Here is a 15,510-nt window from a genome sequence, read left to right on the forward strand (position 1 = left end):
ACCACCTATAGATACACTAATAGCTTATACATTTATAATTGCTCTTTACTTGAGCAATTTTGGGGGGTTGTGTTTCTAGCAAACAACCTTTAGAGATGGAGTAACTTCTGCCCCCCACCCCCTCCCGACCCTGGCAAAGAGTGGGCTTGCTTTTCTTGCTGTAAAGGTTGCTCAGTGTTCTCTCTTCAAATACAACCCACTGTGTGTGCAAGGGTCTGTCATGTGCTGGCCACTGTGCTGTGATAGTCTGTTGTCTCTAAGCCTGAAGGTAACAAGCTAATTTCTTAGCGTATAAAAGTGAAATCCCAAATCATGCCCAGTTCTTGACATTAGGTAGCTATGTTTCCTTTTATAAGAAATTTAGCACCTTAACCCAAATAAATTACCCACAGAAGCTTTCTGTTCACAAATGCTCAACCTAATGATTTTCACAGGAATAAAGTTCTCCACAGAACGAAGTGTGTCTGCCTCTGCCTGCCTCCTATAGGCAGCTTTGGCCAAGACAGTTTATAGAGTCATTTTGAATTTGAGGAAAAATTAACTAAAAGCATTTTGGAATCTGTGTGTCAAATAGAGAAACTTCTGTCACTCCTTATGGGTTCTCTTAAGCTTTAGGGTTTAAATGTTGGTGTGAATGCTGAGAAGTTTAGGAAAGTAGTTGTTTTTGTTCCTTTAGGCTTCCCTCAAACTTGGCAATTCTCTCACCCTAAGGCTAGAACTGAATGAGCTTTCCTCATCATCTGTTCACCTAGAAGTTACCCCTTAAGACGCTTTTAAAGATGACTCATGTTTTTGATTCATTCTTTCTAAAGCTTACAATTAGTATGACACACAGCCAATAGTCTGCGTCCTTGTAACTACAAGTGTAAAACCTGAGCCTGCCAGGCCTTATAGGAGGTCTGCAGGCCAAACAAATCAATCTCGTATACAAATCCTATTTGCAAAATCTAATCAATCCCTATACAAAAAGTGGTGTCAGAATCTACTCTTATGTTATTTGCATTCATTTAATATATCAAAAAAGATAGAATTTATACAGTCAGAAATTATAATGCAGAGAAAAATTAAATGTTATAACTGTAGAGATAGATGGTTGTAATGGAGGAGAAAAACACTATCTTTAAAACAAATGACTTTCAAAACTTTATTAAAAGCAGAAATAATCAAGATTATTATCCTGATGTTATTTATTATTTTGTGTGCCCTTGCTCTTAGCAAGAGTGCATTATATTACATTTCTTGGAAATAAGCAGAAAGCCACAGGGACTATTTCAATTCATATTATAGGAAACCAAGAACACAACACAACAGTCAGCCAACTACAAATTGGTGATTAACATTATGTCTAGACAGGTTCTCATGCGAATAACATTATTAATTAAACAGAACTTTGGTTAATCTTGATAGCCAAAGTAATTTGGGGGATAAATACTTTATTAGTGTACTCGTCAATAGATCAAAAGTAAAAGGATATTTTTAATTAATTTCTGTGTTATACTATTGAGATTATGGCTGGCAAATTTTGTTTGAGGGCCCAGAGAGTGATCTAATATTTCTACAATGGCATGTCTTTCTCTTATGTTTCCAGCTAATGGTGTCATCTATTTCAATAATCTAGCCCAAATTCCTTTCTTGTCATCTATCAAGATATTATTAAAACCCATTAGTGAACTTTTGAGTCTGATAAATTTTCTGTTACTATGCATTGCTCTGTTCTTTTAAAACTGGGTGTTCTCACATTTCATTAGCAAAAAATATATATATATTCACAAAATAAGGAATGATAATGTGCTCTCCATTATTATTAAAAACTTGATCTTACCTTCTATCAGTCAAAAGAATTATTTGGAATGGGAGAAATAAATATATTAACCAGTTATTTAATACATAGATGATGAGTCTTTTCAGAAAACACAGTAACCCAATATTTTTAGAACAATCCATGGCCCTAAAACTACAGGGAAAAATAAGTAACATAACTAAACATATATTTATAAAAATGTATTTTTAATGAGTTTGCTCTTCTTTGCCTTTTAAAATTACTTCTTTGATCAGCATCTTATGCAGCCCTTCTAGCATGCTCAATGTCTTGTCCTAACCCTACCACTACACTTACTCAAATGATGAAATCAGGACTTGCTTTTTTTTTTTAAGTTAGCCAACTGGTCAACCCTTTTCTTTTTAGCCTGGAAGGGAACTTGCATTGAGATTACTAAGAAGTCTTCTAAAAAAATAAAAATTTATTTTATATTATAAAGGTTTCTTAAAGGGTTCTTAGATTTGTATCCTTCAGTGTATAAACATGTAACAAAGTAATTCATGATACAGCCATTAGCAGTTAATATTTTTCAGGCCTCTTATGAAGCTAGAATGCAAACCAAAGATTGGTGGGGCAGATTTTGTTTTAGGTCAAAATTTCTTTATCAGGATGGAATTTTTTCAACCCCACCAAATCAACTCTACATATTGACATGTGAAAACAGTGTTTCAGCATTAAGTTCACTGAGTTTGCTCTCAAGAGGCTTTCTCATCAATCCTCTGGCCTTTCTTCCAGTAAATGCCAATGAACCAACCAGTAAATGCTGATGGGCCAAGCATGCCAAATAGAATGAGCTAATGTTAGAAGACACGAAATACATCCCCTGTCAAAGAGGCTAATAATATGCTAATATATACTTTAGACATCATTGGCATCTCAAATGATATCAATGAAGACAAAATAATTTTTCTTACTTTAAATCAATGTAAAGGTGCAGGTAGAAGTGCTATATTTTTTTCTAAAGAAGTATATACTCTATTAGGAAAGTAGAAAAAATAATGTTCATTAGAGTACTGAGCTATCATGAAGGACTTGGCTTTCTACTAGAAAAGTCCTGTAGCACTCAATCAAAATATTTGATTTACCTTTACCTACCTTCCATCAATAGAAATGAAAAAGATAATGACTTGTGAAATTTCACTTACCTGAGTTGGCTGTGGGAAAACAATTATTGGAATAAAAAAGCTATGGAGCAACTGTGGGCTAACTATTCAATAAGCAACTTCCAAGATAAAATACACAATGCAGCATCTAAATGCCAGTCTCTAACCAAAGTAACAAAACTAGTTCAAAATTTTTTCTATTATAATATGATTCAATCCATTTTGCTACCAATCTTCTCTTTGCAAAGCAACTGGAAGAGACCCAAAGAATCAGTCATCTCAGTCACACTGGATAGGAAGAGACACTTAATCTGTTTGATTGTTACTAGTCTAGCTCTTAGGGTTCAAATGAGGTCTGATTTGTCTATATTTGTGTCACTAGAACTCATGTTACCTGAACTCCTTGAACTGTTTTCCAAGCAAAGAGTCATACCCAAAGCAAGTTCTCCAACGGAGGCCATACACATGCAAAAAGATGTTGCCAGATTTTCCAGAAAGATTGCAGCCATGCTGACTTGGTTTTAGTCCAAAAAGACCCATTTTAGATCTCTGATCTCCAGAACTACAGTGTATAGGGTAATAAATTTGTGTTGATTTTAACCCACATGTTTGTGGTCATTTGAACAGCACCAATAGAAAGTTCTTGAGTTACACACACACACACACACACACACACACATACACACACACACACACGCACACACATGCACACCTACCTAAAAGAGAACCCACCAAGAAAATAGAAAGTTATTCATTGGCAGATGTCTTCCAATAGATAATTTACTAAGAAATACCCCACAATTATGAAGTCATCACTATCACTTGCTGATATAAAGAAAAGCTTAGTATATACAACCCATAAGATTTCACACAAATAATGAAAACAACAGCAAGTTAATACGCGGGTAAAGGACTTCTGCAAATAATTTGGAAAAGAAAAAAATATAAATGGTTAATAAAATATGAAAATGTTTCAAATGAATAAAAATATTGTAAATTAAATAAATGAAGATATATAATTTGTGTATTATAGTGGCTATATTTTTAAGGGTGTGGCAAAGCAAGCATTATCATTCACTGCTATAGTAGGATAAAATGTGTTATTTATGGCACTTCTTGGAATCAGATAATCCAAAATACAGAAAAGTATTAATATTCATCATAATAGTACTTATAATGAAAACAATGTTCAATAATAGGAGGTTACTTAAATACATTATCATATATAAATTATGCTAATATATGTAGTTAGTAATAATTAAGCTTATGAAAAATATTGATGTAGGTCATAAGACTATAACCATGGCATATAGCAACTATGAGAAAAATAATTGGAAGAAAATCCATTCGGAAGTTTTTAGTAAGAGGATTGTAGGCCATTTCTTCTGCATGCAACTGGTTTATTGAATGAGCTGGACTTGGTAGAATACAATTAAAATGCATTTTATTCTTTCTCCCACTGCCCCTTCAAGTACAGTTTCTGGCCATCGGTCTATCTCACCCTTTGTATGACATTTCAGGGCAGAACTTATAGCTCTTTTGGTCCCCTGTAGATATTAAAAGGCCCAGCCCATAATAGCAAAAAGATAAGAAATAAAAAATGTTGCAGAGACTCTAGCTGGTTTGGCTCATTGAGCATCGTCCTGTCAACTGAAGGAACCTGGGTTCAATTCCGGTCAAGGGCGCATACCCTGGTTGCATGCTTGATCCCCAGCCCTGGTTGGGACGCCTGTGGAGGCAACAAATCAATATGTCTCTCTCACATCAATGTTTCTCTCTCTGTGTTCACCCTCTCCCTTCCACTCTCTCTAAAAATCAATGGAAAAATATCCTCGAATAAGGATTAACAGCAACAGCAAAAAATGTTGCAAAGGATTTGGAGAAAAGGGAACCTTCATACACTGTTGGTGGGAGTGTAAATTGGTACAGACACTATGGAAAACAATGTGGAGATTTCTCCAAAAAGTAAAAATATAACTATCATATGATCCAGCTATTTCACTCTGGGTATTTACCCAAAGAATATGATAACACTAATTTGATAGCATTAATATGATAACACTAATCCCCATATTCATTGTAGGATTATTTACAATATCCAAGATATGGAAACAACCTGTGTCCATTGATGAATGAATGGATAAAGAAGCTGTGATAGATAGATAGATAGATAGATAGATAGATAGATAGATGATAGATAGATAGATAGATAGATAGATAGATAGATAGATAGATAGATGTAATACTACTCAGTCACAAAAAAAGAATGAAATCTTGCCATTGCTGCAATATGGATGGAAAGCGAGGGTATTATGTATTCTAAGTGAAATAAGTCAGATGGAGAAAAACAAATATCATATGATTTCTTTGGAATCTAAAAAAATAAAACAAAACAAAAAATTCTTAGATACAGAGAACAAATTGGTGGTTACCAGAGGGAGGGACTTTGCAGAAGGGTGAAATGGGTAAAGCGGTCAATTATATGGTGTTAGATGGTGACTGGACTTTTGCTGATGATCATTTGTAGAGTACACAGATATCTAATGATAATATTCTACACCTAAAACTTATGTCATATTGTACACCAATTTTATCTCAATTTTTTTACAAAGAAAAAGTTCAGCCCCAGCCAGTGCAAACTCTCCTCTACTTAAACTCTCCTCCTCAGCCTGGGTCTGAATTCAACTTGCAGATCAGCAGTGAGGAAGGGACCTCTCACTGTTTTTCCCTCTTCTCACTCCACTTCTCTCTGTTGGGTTATTCCAGAAATGCAGTGAAAGGAGGACTCATGGAGAAGAGATAAGGAACAGGTCTTGCATGGCTGGTTCCGTTGTAATCCAGCAGGAGGTGCTCCCTGGGTGGAACAGATTCCAACTGCAGCTCTTCTTTTTGTAGGTGCTTTTGTGGGTTCTTCAGAAACCCACCCCAGCCATTCTTTGGCATCCTCACCTGGCTCTCTGGATGATCGGCCTCTCTAGCTGGCCACTTGACATTCTTACACATCTTCTATATACTAAGTAGCAGCATCATTCTTCTGAGGCCACCTGCACAGCCAGCTCTCTCCAAAAGGCTTTACCTGCCAGGCTAAGGGCACCCATACACCTGACCGGCCATACCTCCCAGCCCTGTGTCTGCACACACTGTCACCAAAAGCACACTTAGCCACAGCCCTTCAACTTTTGACTTCTTCAAATGTGGATTAAGTGCCAAGCACCTGTGTTCCCCAAATTACAAGAACCTTGTCAAGCTCCCCATGTTTCTGTTTCTCTGAAGTACCCCCTCACTTGGTTTGGATGAGAAAAGGCACCCCTTGGGGTGAGAGGACCTTTCAGTACTCTGGCAAGTTTCTCTATATAAGTTCTTCTCACCCTAACCTTTCGCCCTCTGAGAGACGTCTTGGCCTTTGTCTAGACAGTCTAAGCTGGTTATAAGTTCAAAGTCCTCATCTACCTGGGCAGTCACAAACACCAGTTACATTATTCTTTGCATTCAGCCTTTGACACTGGGACTATCAGAAAAGTTTCCTACCCAATGTTATTTTATAAGGAGAAGGAGGGACAGACTTTAACAATGGAGAGAAAGGCAAGAAGACAGACTCTAATACTTTTTCACCAAAGTATTTATCAAAGTAATTTCAGACTAAACTAGATTCAATGACAATTTTGTCTTCTAAGAATTTCAGTGTCGCTGGCTCCATAGGATAAAAATTGTCTTCTCAATATAAGTAGAAAAAAAGTAGAAAGCCAGAAAGCACCTGCATTTATTCTTTTCACTACGAGTATCCAAAGTATAAGTGATCTTATCTATTTTATTTTACTACTAATACCCGAAAGTTAATGCATTTCATTATGATATAATTAACAAAACATGGCATTTAAATAGAATTTACATTCTCTGAGCATTTTAAATGATTCAGTAGATGATTGGTGTTTAATTGATAATTAATGTATTTTGATTTCTTTTTTGCTATTAAACATTAAAATAGTTTAGTAATAATTAATGAGTGCAGCTACAGATTGCTCTATAAATAGTCAAAACTTTAAAATATATATTCTGAATAACCTGTGGTGATCTTAAAATGTAAGACCTATAAATCCCAAATCAAAATCTAAGTGAAATACCTAGAAATTGGTTTTTTCCCATTCTTGTATATTTTTTTAGGAAGCTATTAAAGCTGAGTAGAAATAAAAAGCCTCCTTAAAATCATAGCTATTATGCAAAACCAAGATTTTTTCCTATTACAGATTTATAGACGTTACTTCCATATATTCTTTCTCTATTGGATTATATAGGCTCTGTAATTATGGACATTTGGATTAGATTCTTAAAGTATTTCCTTTTCTCTCCTTTGCAGTTGGTTGGTTTTGTGTATGCCTGTTATGTGATCAGTATTTTCATGGAAGAAGAGGATACCTGTAAGTATTGTTACATCTCCCTGTGGGTTGATTTTGGATGAGATATAGCTCCCAAAACTAATCATTACGGGGCTCTGAAATCATTCCCATTTGGAACTGAAAATGACTGAACTTGCCATCGTAAAGTTACAATCAAGCATTTATAAGCCAAACTGCACTCAAATCAGATGGCACTGAGTATTGAAACTCTCAACCCAAGTTGTATGGGAAGCTTCCCAGAGACACAGAGGCCTACAGATTGCTGTCACAACATGTCTTAGTAACTTTTCATCAGAGACCTAAACAGTATGCTGAGTAGAAAATTCAGGGTTGCTTTATCCATCACCACTGTAAGAATGCTGGCTGTAGAATTTTGAAATCTGACTAATAGCAATGACATCAATACAACGATACCCATTATGGCAAGCGCTACATGTGTATAAACTATATAAAATGCTCTAAGAAAACTAAAAATGGCAACCTTCTAGGCAAAACGTAAATAACAAAGAGAGATGCTGAAAAAGTTAAGCAATCACATTTTAGCAGGAACACACACACACACACACACACACACACGGGGGGGGGGGGGACGTACACAACCTGAAAAGTTATATAGGTAGAGATTTTGCAACATAGGTCAGGCATTGCATTTCTTAAACACCTACCTGCTAATGTATTATGCACTTCTTGGCACAACTCTGTCATGGGCTCACGTAATACCAAAGGAAATTTTAATTTATTTAAAACTAATAATTATTACACCCAACCATATCAGAGATTTGGTTATATCATTGCACTTACTGTCTGCGTTGTAAAGTTGACTCTTTAACAAAATGAGGGTGAGTTTCTGGATAGCCATGTAACTTTCTAGAACACAACTCCAAAGGGGTCTGATGAATGCTCCCCACCAAACAGAGGTGGTGCATGATATGTAAACTGGAAACGAGTTGGCAATAAGTTCTCACCTCAATTTATTTGACCAAATGGAATAAATATTAGACCCTGGGAAGAAACTCACCAGGCAGTGAAGACATGCAAACAGACTGCATCTTATCTTTTATGCTTGCCTTGGGTATTTTTTTTATGCTAGATGAGCCGGCAAGTTTCTGACATTTCAAAAGTGCAGCTGTAATGACAACACTTCCCACTATGAGGTTGAACATCAAAAAGTCAATCTTTGGGAGTTCCATTAGTAGTTAATTCTACAATCTGACAATGTTAATGTATAAAAAAGTCAGCAGCCTGCCACCTACTCACAGCCAAAACACAACTGGTTGAGTATGAACAGTTTTAACTGGAAGAGGGATCAAAAGAAAATGATTAGAATTGGGGATGAATAAATACTTCAGAAATTGAAACACTGAATGATAAATCTCAATTAAATTCGGTATGATACTTTTGAGTAGGTATTGAAAGAATCGTCTTTCTTTTTTTCTCACTGAATTGGTTGGAGGCTCTCAAATGATGCGAATGCTCTGTCCTGCCTTATTGAGTGTGAAAAGGCAGAATAATCAATAGTCTTTATTATCTAGTAGAATAAATATAGAAAGGACTTTTCTTTGAGGCCTGTGATTTTTAAGTAAACCTGGAAAATGCAAAATGACATGCATAATGAAAGGTTCATCTAAATTGAGTAAACGTTTTTTGACCTTCTATCAGCCTTCTGGTAGAGTATTAGTGTGGGTGTATATAGATTGTATGATGCTGGCAGATATTATAGTTCCATCGACTTTGGTGTCTTTAATTAGCTTAAGTTTCTCTATAGAAATCTCTGAATCAGCTATTTTAATACCCATCAAACTGGGATTGAAGCAGCTGCTAGCAGCCTTTTCCATTAACGGTTTAATTCTGGTGTTTGTTATTGGGGCCATGCATTAAGTTACCGAGAGACATCTGGATATAGTAGTTGTGTTACCATCAATTCAAATAATACTTAGAGCCAGAAACTGAGTCTTGTGTGCTCAAAACAAAGTAAATATGCCCTCGACCAACCTGACATGATAATCTGCTGGAAGAGAGATGACAGTGAAAAGCAATCACAAACCTTTTAGTCTGATCGTTCTCAAGCAAGGGTAATTTTATATTCTTTTTATTGATAGAAGTAGGAATCAAAAGTGCACTTGTAATTGAATTGCCCAGAGTCTCCAGAAGGCAGATGTGAGCAAAAAGAAATCTATGAAACCAATTGCAGTGATCTCATAGACTAGTACAATTTGTGCCAACACTTAGCTTTTAGGTGCAATAATGAACTGCCCTTTGGATATGACCTTACCAGCCCACAGCTAAGAAGACGTGTCTTTTGAATTGTTTTTCCAAAAGTAAAACATAAAATAAGAAAACAATACTGCTAGCTTTCCAATTTGTCTAAGTACACTTCTGGAAAGCTTATTCCGAAAGGTAACTGCAAGTATATAATGTAATGTCACAGTATTTTGGCAGACAATATATTATTTATCATTTCCTATTCCAACTAATGAAAATCTCTGCATTATTCAGAATGCAAAGTTAAGCCTTGCTCTTGGACTGAAAGCTGTCAGCCAGCCTTAAAATTAATAACAGCTATCTGCTTTTCTCCTCTGCCATGCTAAGTGCTTCTATGGGACTAACATTTCAGTGATGGACATTTCTGAAAAGTCCTAAATGCTTGAGGAAACATTTATTTCCAGCCACCCATCTTCTTAGTTACTTCCAGGCTTCTTTTGCTATTTCCTATAAAGACCATGATTACAGGTCAAAGAGAAGAAAAGCTCACAAAAGAAAGAGTGCTGATGGGTGAGGTCAATACTTTCTATCATCCATTTTCATGAAAAACCTATTTTTATATATTTGCTTCTTTTTTATTTCTTTTTAAAATATCTATCAATCTCCATGAGCACTTTTGTGAGACCAGGATATTTGGAATGTGTAGTCATAAAAACCTGTCAACATCTTGTTTGTGAATCATCTATTGCTGAAAATGAACTTGTGGGCTTGCTCTATCTTGTCATATTTACTAAAAAGAATGTTTTAATTCAGGGAGATGTGGAGGTGAGGCACAGGATGCTGAAAACAGTATTAACTTGTACAGTTATAAATATTGCCAGGCTTTTTCAGGGGGTCTGTTGCTAAAGCAACTCCTTCTATGTCAGCTTGCCAGTTACAACTAGGACATCTGTTTGGACTCACAAAGGCCAGTCTGGGTTTTAGGTGTGGAATGGTGGGAGAAAAGTATATTGAAAACCCTACCAGTTTTAAAAAGGAAATGAACCCCCACATGTGGGTTCAATATTTTGCATTGAATAGCTCAAAGTAGCTCTTTGTGCAGCCATCTGACCCTTTCTAGTCTACTTTTTGGGAATTTTTCAGTGGAAGGAAGTGTGACTATTGGAAAAATATTCCATAGCTCTACTGCTCCTTGAGGCTTCCTGCAGGCTAGTATTCATGTACTTGCCACTTTACTCATGAGTTCCTTTTAAAAGAATAAGGTGATATTACCATAGCAATGATGTGAATTGGAAATAAAAATAGCCCCTATGTCCTCCTAAGAATTTAGCTTTGTAATTGATGGAGAAGACAGAGAACAGTGAAGTAACCCTAGCCAGAGAGGGAGAAGAGAAAGCAGCAAGGGCTGGATGATCCTCAGAATAGAAAACGGGTTGGTTGTCTTGTGAGCCTTGAAATATTTGCGTATTTAAGGGTGGAGGAACCGAAGAATTGTCTGAGTCAAATATGGAGAAAAGCATGAGACTTGGGTAAGGGTGATACTGTTGTCACAGTCGACATTTCAAAGGAGTCATAGTATTTGTGCAATAAACCATTAAAAGTCTGCTGGTTCTCAGAGAGCATTTCTTTTGGTAACTATCTGGTGAGTTGCATGTAACTATCCTCACCACAGTTTAGATATAGAACCTGTAACATTTCTCCTAATTTGCCAAGATGACTACCAAATAGCTACAAATGTACTAGCAATCAGAATAGATCTGTGAGGGCAGGATCTTTACTTTGGTCCCTGATAGAACCATAGAGCCTAGAAAAATGCTTAGCATCCAATTAAGAAATGTTTGTTGAGTGTATATGTTAAATGTATTCTCTTGGCCTAGCAACTTCTTTTTCAAAATGTATTTCAAGATCCCAAGATTTTCAAATCTAATGAAATGACTATGCCTTGTGTTCAGAATTTAGTGAGATGCCCGATGCATTTACAAATATTTGTTTTTGGCAAATGGAGGTCCTGTATCTCTTAAACATAATTGAATGGAATTTTTGTAATTTAGAATGTCAAGATATTGGAAGATGAATTAAACCTCCACTATACCACATCAGAGCAAGAGCTTGTCGATTCCTGGACAAAACATCTCAGAGGGAATGGAGTCTTGGAAACTTGGTGCATTCACAGACTGAATCCAAGTACAAAATATGGCCCAGGGGACAGACCCACTGTCAGAGAGTCAGGCCCAACAGGGTGGTGATTTTGGGCAGCCCACGCCTGAGAAAGTTGAGCAGCACAGAATAGGATCCTAGCTACAGTGTTATGATTCAGAGATAGACTTCCAGTCCTTTGGTGGGTTATTAAGACAGTTTCTCAAGAATAATATTGTAAACACCCAAATACCCAAAACAGTGAACCAAGTGGGGACTCTCCACAGGGGCAAGATAGAGAGCCCCCTTTCTAGAATCAGCTGCAAAGTCAGCGCTACACTCACAGTGACATGGAGCCTAGATGAATGCCTATCTCACTGAACCAGGACTCCTATATTTAAGTCTGACCAGGAACTCTCTACAGCCATATTTTTCTACTCTCCTCACTTCCTCATCTCCAACCACATCTGTTTTTCTAAGTCTATGCATCTTTTCCACACCTCCTCACACCACGCTTTTTCACGAACTTTATACATCTTTCAGATCGCAGCTTGACTCTCCCTTTTCCAGTTTGACACTTTCTTCCTCAGGCTAGATGAGGGCATCTGTGATATATTACTATATGCTTTCATTATACACTGCACTTGGGGACGTTTAACACAATTGTAATTTTTACATCATGATAGCCCAGGGCATAGCCCATTTCCTGACACAATGGGCACTATATACAACAGATAAGGAGGGAGCACTGGAAGAGAAACTGTAGGTGGCCCTGGCTCTACCAAGTTCTAGCTCTGTGCCCATTTACAAGTCATATCACCTGTTATGGCAGTGGATATCAACCTTCCTAATGCCGCGACCCTTTAATACAGTTCCTCATGTTGTGGTGACCCCCAACCATAAAATTATTTTCGTTGCTACTTCATCACTGTAATTTTGCTACTGTGATGAATCGTCATGTAAATATCTGCTATGCAGGATGTATTTTCATTGTTACAAATTGAACATAATTAAAGCATAGTGATTAATCACAAAAACAATATGTAATTATATATGTGTTTTCCGATGGTCTTAGGCGACCCCTGTGAAAGGGTTGTTCGACCCCCAGAGGGGTCGCGACCCACAGGTTGAGAACCGCTGTGTTATGGGATCTCATAGGCATTCAGCTCAATGGATAAGGTCCCCGTGGCTGGGATGTTATCCCAAACAAATGGACTGCCAAGGATTTCCACCGGTAGAGATGGCAGAGAAAGTTCTTCCTTTGCTATATTCTATCTCCATTTATGTGAATGATCACGCCTTACACAAGCTAGAACCTTGGGCATATTCCTCAACTTCTCCCTCATCTAGTCAATCACCAAAGGAGACAACTTCACCTCCCTTCAAGTCACTAACAAGTCCTACATGTTCCTTAACAGTCTTCCTGAGGGCACCTCCCCTCCCCGCCCCCCGCCCCCCCATGGCTCAGTAGGCCTAAACATGTCTCTGAACCTGCTTCACTTGTTTCTTCATTAACAGGGTGCCCCACTTCTAGAGGATAGGGTTCATGTCTCAAGGATCCCGTAACCTGATTCGTATATGGAACAGCACAGGACATCAGTAAATGTTTATTGTACAAAACACATGGTAGGGAAAATGCTCCCATGTCTTTACATTATCTCTCATCTTTTTCCTCACACCTTATGAAAATTTAAATTTTCCATTCCCGGCACTGCACAAAAAATCTGATTCATTCACAATAAAGTATAAATGGTTTGTGCACTTAAATTCCCTGAAAATGTTCATTGGTTACAAACTGTGGCCTGCCTGTTTTGACAGAAAAGGGGGGTGGTAATTTTCTGTTTCCACTGGAAACTGGGTGTTAGAAATGATTTAAATGAAGGTGGTCCTAACTCTACCAATATCTAGCTCTGTGCCCATTTACAAGTCATATCACCTGTTAGGGGATCCGAAAAGCACTCAGCTCAGTGGATGAGGTCCCGGTGGCTGGGAGGTTAATCTCAAAGTACAACCAAGTGCCCCCATTTTCTTCGTCATTCATTTACAAATGGTAAATGGTGGCAGCTGTTTCAAGGCATCCAGATCTCTCTGCCTTGCCTCAGCCCTAAAGCAAGCCCTCTTCACAATTGCCTGCCTGGCTCTCTCTAGCCCCCTGCTTCAGACAGAGGGGAGCTCTGTTATCACTGTGACCAATGGCCCCACGCTGCAATCCATGTCCATCGGTGGAGAAGGAAGAATGAAGGATCTGCCATCCAGATGGTACCGAATGGAAGATGCGGGATTTGGGGACCAGATGTGATTATGAGGGAGCAACAAATTTAAAAATCCGCAGCCTCACGGCACCCGAAATGCACAGTAAGAAAACATGTGCTGTGAGGATTTTATGTGGGCCCTGTGTGATGGTTTCACTCTGGGTTATTAGTGGGAAGATTTAGGAGCCCAGCAGGCAGAGCAGCTGACAGGGTTCTGCCAAACTCCCCTGTGTTTCCATTTTAATTCTAAATTCAATACCTTTATCTCACCCCCCCCCCTTCTCAGTTCTCCCACTGGGCTAGTTCTGCCAGCCCCACAGCAGGTACATTAGCCTCTCATTCTCTACATCTGTCTCTATGCTGCCCACTGATGTGGAGAGAAGCACGTGCCTGCATCCACTGGCCCTGAGGCAACTTCACACTGTGACACGTAAGCTGGCCACCCTGCCCTTCCAACCTCTCTCCTGGTCCTCATCAGTGCCTCCTCCAGTTCCCTTAAAACTGCAGCCTTACGCTTTAAACCCAGGAACTGAAGGCCTGAGGCTTTGCTTTCCTTGGGAAAGCAGGCTGTCCTCTCTCCAGATGGGCTCAGTGAGGCAGGAGAACCACAGCCCAGTAGCTCCCTTACAACTCTGGGGACTCTGCCAGTCTTGCAGGAACCAGCACCTCTGCACCCCGCATCTGGTAGTGCAGCCTGGAGAACAAGAGCCCTACTCCCTCCCCGCAACTCACTAGGAGGTATATTCACTGCCCTGAGCCTCAGGTTTCTCCTATACCAGTGGTTGGCAAAATCATTAGTCAACAGAGCCAAATATCAACAGTACAACGATTGAAATTTCTTTTGAGAGCCAAATTTTTTAAACTTCAACTATATAGGTAGGTACATTGTTATTAACTTAATTAGGGTACTCCTAAGCTGGCCTTTGCTAAAAACGTCCTCAATCTGAGGGGTCGACCTCAGTGAACGTACCCCCACTTCTTCTAACACCACTTCTTCAAAATAGACTCGCCCAGGCCGAAAACCGACTTCTGTGCATGAGCCACGAAGTTTCAATCACACTGTACATGCGCGCCTGCACTTAGTATTTTGTGGAAGAGCCACACTCAAGGAGCCAAAGAGCGTCATGTGGCTCGCGAGCCACGGTTTGCCGACCACTGTCCTATACCAAAGGTTATAAGCTCCTCTGGGGTTATCCTGTGACCCAATAGTGATGGTGAGATACTGCGATCCCAATGTGGAATGTGAAAGAGCCTATTTAAAACAACAACAACAAACACTACAGTCTTAGATTTTCCTATCCTCATTTCAAGCACTTTGGAGACCCCACCCCTATTTTAGGGACATGAAATCCAAAGTGGTGATGTAATTCTTGGCACCTTTCCTCCTCTACCCTAAGGCTCTTCCCAAAGAAAATGAAAGCCAGGAGGTATGGATTCCCACAAGTACCAAGCCATGGGAACTACCTTCATTTATCCATGATTTTCTTTATATTTCCTCAAGTAGGCCTTCATTCTGTCCTGTGGCTTGTGTGGCTTTTAATAGTTGCTCCATTAACTATTCTCTCTCTCTCTCTCTCTCTCTCTCTCTCTCTCTCTCTCCCCTC

General features: G+C 38.5%; 1 protein-coding gene across 2 annotated transcripts in view; it reads left to right on the forward strand.

Annotated features, from left to right (window-relative positions):
• The window catches only part of NKAIN3 (sodium/potassium transporting ATPase interacting 3), a 421,429-nt gene that overhangs the window by 383,838 nt on the left and 22,081 nt on the right, over nt 1-15,510 (forward strand). For both annotated transcript variants that reach the window (XM_036338349.1, XM_036338350.1), the window contains exon 5: nt 7,277-7,337. In XM_036338349.1, the coding sequence (XP_036194242.1) occupies nt 7,277-7,337 (61 nt within the window). The remainder of the gene's footprint in view (nt 1-7,276; nt 7,338-15,510) is intronic.

Source organism: Myotis myotis, unplaced genomic scaffold (assembly GCF_014108235.1).
Source record: "Myotis myotis isolate mMyoMyo1 unplaced genomic scaffold, mMyoMyo1.p scaffold_m19_p_16, whole genome shotgun sequence".
NCBI lineage: Eukaryota > Metazoa > Chordata > Mammalia > Chiroptera > Vespertilionidae > Myotis > Myotis myotis.